The following is a 6,000-nucleotide window of genomic DNA, read 5'->3' on the forward strand; positions in this document are numbered from 1 at the left end:
TAGCTTTAAACCACTCCTTCACTTGCTTCTTTGCTATATATATGGCAAATCATTTTCTTCCTGCCTACTGTCTTTGTTCTTTTCTCTTTCTACCACTGTAAGGCCTATTCTGCAGGCCCCTAGCTATGGTGCATCTTCGATGTGTGCATCAAGTGGTGTATGGCACAAGCACAACAACCAGACCAACTACCTTCACTAGAAAGGCTTTTTCCTTCCACTTTTCAATTTTGTCAGTTCCACAATCAAGCAATTTAACCCCATTCCACATCTGCAGTCCCAGCTGCTTAACTTCTCTTTGCAAAGGTTCAAGGAGTCCTTCTCATTTCTACCATGTTGCAAGTGCATAAGTTTCATTTCCTGAGGTGCTCCTCAAATCCTTTAGCTTGTCTAGAGGATCTCACCTCACCTCACCTTATAACTCTTGGACCTTTTGCCTCCCAGTCTCATTACTCTCCTCAAAATCTCCTCATCATTCAAAAATCTCTGTCAGTATCTCACCTCAAACATTCTCCCCACCTCTCCACTTTTCTACCTGCCCCATTTTCCTTTCTCCTTCGACTAACTTTACTTTTCAGTCTACTGTTCACAATGAATCAATGACTGGAGTTCACCTCTTCCAATGCCATTCATACTCCATCAGCATACTGCTCCTGGCAACAGAAATTCAGGTGTTCAGCAGCTGATCTACTTTTATAGCCATGGCTTTACTCTTCTTCTCTGCTTCTGGCTACAGTATGATTCAGCTTGTCTCCATTTCTTTTCATGAGTACCTGAGTGTCAGTTCAAGAAAAAAAAGCCCCACAGAACTCTAAACGTTTCACCTGTCTTTTCCGCTTTGTTGTCTTTTCCTTCTGGACAACAGTTATCATCCTGTTTGAAACACTGGGTGCCAGCTTCCCTGCTGGCTGTCTTTACATCCTCAGTGAGAAGCCACATCTCATTCTTCAGGTTTGTTATGTGTTGTAGTTTTAAAGCATAACCTTCTCATTCCAGCTACATCATTTAAATCCCCTGCTGCACTCTTAAACCTTCTATTCCAGTTACTGATATTCCTTTTTCTCCTAGCCTGACCATAATGCCACTCAAAATTATGCTGAATGTCCACTCAAAAGCCTGCTGCAGAAAGCATTCTCTTCATCCCCTCTTTTAAGTGTGCCATCCATCTATACAAACCTTCACTTTTCATCTTTCTCTGTCACAAAGAAGTTAGGCTACGTATCTCAATTTCCATGTCCTTTGTGGCTTGTTCCCAATCTCCACATCACCTCTCTCAAGATTTTGGAGACCTCCCTCAAAGTCTATCCTGGAGACACGAAAGTCCACTTTCATTTTGTCTTCTTGAACCAGTACTCTCCCTCAACACCTCCAGAAGTTACATTTAACTTTTCAAGTTTTATTAAGATTCTCCATTACCTTGATGTCTACAAATAACCTGAGGACAATCAGACTGTTGAGAGATGGATACCACTGCCTCAGACACCAATCAGCAACTGAGACAAACATATGTTTGCAGCCAGGCCTCATTTGATACTTAGTCTGCAAGTTCTTTTCACTCAGGCTAGTGCTTTTGTGCAGCATAAAATCACCAAATGGTTTGGGTTGGAAGCAACCTTTAAAGGCCATTTAGTCCAACCTGCCTGCAGTCAGCAGAAACATCTACAACTACCTCAAGTTGCTCACAGCCCCAAACAACCTGATTTGGAATGTTTCCAGGGATGAGGCATCTGCCAACTTTTAGTTTCAACCATCACCCCTGTCCTGTCACAACACACCCTGCTAAAAAGTCTGTCCCCAGCTTTCTTACTGGTCCTTTTAAGTACTGAAAGGCCACCAGGAGGTCTCCCTGGAAACCTTCTCTTCCCCAGGCTGAACAACCAACTCTCCCAGCCTGGCCTCACAGTACAGGGCTTCCAGTTGTATTTCAACATGAGAAAATTGACTGTTCTCTCAGGGCCAGCCATTCAAGAACTCTGTATGAGTTCTTAGGACAGAAACTTTAAAAAAAGATTTGTTAGACTTCTTGAAACTTACAAGACCTAGGTTCATTCACTTACTAACACCTGTACAAGAACGTATTTAACCAAGACTTCAAGTTTCTCAGTAATTAAAGAAATTGGTAATAAATTCCAACACATTCACAATAAGCCAGACTTTTTAAATGCCTTCACCACAGGTTCTAGGAAATTTCAAATCTGCATTTTTCTGACACATCCAAGAATTTACCACCTCACACTTTTCACCTGACTCTGCAAATACAGCATCATTAAGAACTAACCATTCTGGAACCACTGGATCAAGCTCCTGCTCTGGTACCACACAGTATTTAACATCCACATAAAATACCAAGGTTTTAAATTACTTGGGCTTTTCAAGTCACCAGGAACTTGACCTGTGCTACTAAACCAGGAGGAGCTCAGTACCACAGAGAAGGTCAAACCTCTAATGAGACCTTTACAGGGCACAAACTACACTGAAAAAGTAACTTTTTAAAAAGTAAATCCACACATGCATATAATCAGTAACAGAGCTGCTGTATTTGTGTCAATGAAGGCTCAATACTTGCTGATGTACAAACAACTTGTTCCCATACTCTTCAGCTGACCTTGAGTCTTCAACCTAAGCCTGACTTAGAGCACCACCAACAAAAAGGGACACCAAGCCTGATCAATCTAACACCTTATTTAGTTCTATGAATTTCAGAGCACAGGGAAAAAGAAATTCATAAAATCCAAGATTAAGAAAAAAGTCACCTGATGACAATTCTAAATGAGACAATGACGCTTTTGAAGGCAAAACTGCTGGGGGCAGGGATGGCTATTCATAAATAATGTTTTGGGTTAGAGGCTATTTATTGACTTTAGGACCACAGTAAAGCTATTAATGAAACAAGATCACAGAAAGAGCTTAAAATATTTCATGTTCTGAAGACCTTAAGGGAAACAAATAGCCCGTATATTTTAAAATATTTTCAAATAATATGCATGAGATTTTTTTTTCCTGATCGAAGACATCAGCCTGAAAGCTGAAGTCACCAATTTATGTCCAGAACAGGTGCAGACTTCTGACCCACTGTGTCTTTCTCCACAAAAAAGGCTCCATTCTGACCTACAAAAAAAATCTAACACTAACGACAGAAAGCTAAAAGCCACCTCTATGACCTTGCAGTCGTTTGTCTGCCTGTTAAGATTAGCACCATCAGCTGTGGTTGATGATCTCAGGAACACAAATGCACTCTGCCTTTGAGAATGTGACCAAGACCTGGCAAACTCCTTCTACACAAAAGGAACAACAGAGCCAAAATAGGGGGAAAAAATATACTTTCCTAAAGTATGTTTATGGGACACAGACATGTTCAAAATTATCTCCAACTCTTACACAAAACCACCAGCTGGTGGAATTTACAGGAGCTCAAAAATACTTTCTAATATTTTTCCTGGTAGGAAACAGGAGGCAGAGATGGGAAATCTGCCACTCAAAGGAAGCAGATTTGAAATTATCTGTTCTGATTAGAACTCTGTGTACTTCTTGGAAACATGGGATGGGGAGATTCTAAACACTATCTATGTGCAGGAGAGAATTTGCTTATCTTTTTTCACTGTGGTTTCAGCCTTGTTATACTGCTTTTATTTCACAGAATATCACCAGAAAATTTTTTTATATAAACCTCAAGACAGTTTTAAAAATCTTTAAAATACCAACCTGGATACTACATGAAACCAAGTTCTCCTACTATTGCCTTGAAACTTGAAGAAAACATATAAACATAAAATAATATGAAAGCTGTAGCGACCTCCTGAAGATCTGGCTCCAGCTGCCACAGCTGCAATAATTCCACCAAAGTGAGGACATGTTATATCAGCTGGGGACTTGGTCTGACAAAGGTGAAGGCACTCAGCAGTTGAGTGTGTGTGCACTGAAGCTCATTTTACTTACCACTAAAGCCTTCCTGCTTTGAAATATACTTTTGAAAAACAATAGAGAGCTATAATTCTTGCAGAAATGCAGACAATTAATTTCTCAGCTGGCTGAGAAAGCAATACAAAAATAAGACCCAAACGTTTTGAGGAAGTTTCTACTAACTTTTCAGAGTCCTCCATTAATCAAAATACCATGGCTATTTGTTTGGGAGCTGTGAGATACATTCCTAGCAGCAGAAACAAGCTATAGCCCAGTCTGAAATAACTGTTAAATGTTCCATCTTCTCAGGCCAGAAGCTAAGCTCATTATTTCTGCACTAAGTAACAACTGAGCCATGGCCACAACTGGGAAAATCTTTTTACATGTCAAGAAGAAGAGTCAACACAAAGAGAAAGTTATTTCAGATGATCCTGACAGACAACTTCAGTCTTCTGTTTTGCTTTTTTAAATAGCAAGCGCAGCCAGAGCTAAATGTTAATATTGTAATGACTGGTGTGGAATTCAGCTCCCTCCAAAGTCCATGACCAGCCTTCCAAAATGCTGCCACACCAACCTCACTTACCCCAAGCCATCTTGCTCCTTTGCTGGCAGCCTGCTGAATCTGCACTCTTTTCAGGGTGACATGGTAAACAGCTCCCTCTTCTACTTCTTCACCTTCATCTTGAATTGTGGTCTACCAAAGAAAGGGGAAAGAAAACATCAGAGAGAAAACAACACTATCCCTCTTCTACTAGCCACAATCTATACCAGGTGCTCTATTGCTAAGGGCAGAAGATAGGCTGCACAAAGTAAATGCAACAATCACAGCAGCACAGGATTCTTTTAGATGGAGGGAACACTGGAGATATTCTTGGCAAGCTGTCCTTTCCTGTGGTATCAAGATACCCTGACTTTCCATTTAACCATTTTTCCTAGGCTAGCACATATTTTAAATAGTTGTATAAAGACTTTTCGAAGGAAATAGTTTGGTTTTGATTAGCAGTTCTCTCTTCCCTTTCACTCCCTTCTTTTCCAAAGCAATTAATCTCTTCAGTCTTTCAATTATGGAAGAACTGCACTTTTAAAAACTGCTGAATTACTTATGCAAAGCAGCCTTTAAACTTTGAAGTTAACAAGCATTTAAAATACAGGGACCCTTTATTTCTTTTGACAGTAGGAACCTAGAGCACTTGTGGTTGCTTTTCCAAAACCTATTCTTTCATGCTAAAAAAACAAAACAAAGCAAGCAAACAAACAAAAAAAAAAAAAAAACCCAAACCAAACCCAAAACACAACTTGCCGGAGTCAGTCGAGGATTTAAAACTCACAGCTAACAGAAAGCGGATGAAAAACACAAGAAAGAGAAGCTGAACGCCTCTCCAACTTTAACCGAAGATGTGTTGGAGCAGTGACTCCTCACCGCCGAGATGATGAACCGTACAAAGAGCGCAAAGCCGCTGCCGCACGCATACAAAACAGGCGCGTGGATTTCTCCGAAAGGCAACTAACTTCCCTCTCTCCATCCTCCCCTGGAAGACACGCATCCCTGGGGAAGCGAGGGAGAGCGGCGAGGCTCCGGGAAGCGGCGCGCCCGGCCACCAGCACCCCGCGGCACGGGCAGGGGATTGGGGGGGACTGGGACACGGGACGCCCTGTTACCATTTTAGCTCTCCACAGCAATTTCATTCTCGATGCCTTCCCAGGCGCCTCGGCGGGGCACGCCGCTGTCCGCCGTCGCCTCACCGGTCCGCCCTGCCCTGCCAGCGGCCGCCGCCGCCGCGGGCCGGGCCGGGCCGAGCCGTGCGGCCCCTCAGCTCCGCGGCGCGGGAGGGCGGGCGGCAGCGCCAGGCCCCGCCTCAGCCCGGCCCCGCCGAGGGGCTTCCTGTTTACCACGGGCAGGAAAGTTGCGCTGGGTGTAGTTGCTCAGCGTGCGGGGAGCAGCCGTGGGGATGCAGTTACTCGGGGTTTACAGCGCGGAGAGGGGCGGTCACTCACCCTCGCCCCGGTTGCCCTGTGAGGGGGACAAGGTACGAGCGTCCCGCCCGGCTCCCCGTGGGGCCGGGCACGAAGGAAACGCCTCCGCGAGCCTCCTCCGGCCGGGTG

At 43.7% G+C, this 6,000-nt stretch overlaps 1 protein-coding gene across 1 annotated transcript in view; it reads right to left on the reverse strand.

Moving 5' to 3' along the window:
* Positions 1-5,583, reverse strand: part of RGL1 (ral guanine nucleotide dissociation stimulator like 1) — a 74,928-nt gene extending 69,345 nt beyond the window's left edge. Inside the window, exons 1-2 of the mRNA XM_054384279.1 lie at positions 5,557-5,583; positions 4,481-4,591 (exon numbers count right to left, since the gene is read on the reverse strand). Coding sequence (XP_054240254.1) covers positions 4,481-4,591; positions 5,557-5,583 — 138 coding nt within the window. The remainder of the gene's footprint in view (positions 1-4,480; positions 4,592-5,556) is intronic.
* Between the last annotated feature and the right edge of the window lie 417 nt (positions 5,584-6,000).

The sequence above is a fragment of the Indicator indicator genome, chromosome 10 (genome assembly GCF_027791375.1).
Source record: "Indicator indicator isolate 239-I01 chromosome 10, UM_Iind_1.1, whole genome shotgun sequence".
NCBI lineage: Eukaryota > Metazoa > Chordata > Aves > Piciformes > Indicatoridae > Indicator > Indicator indicator.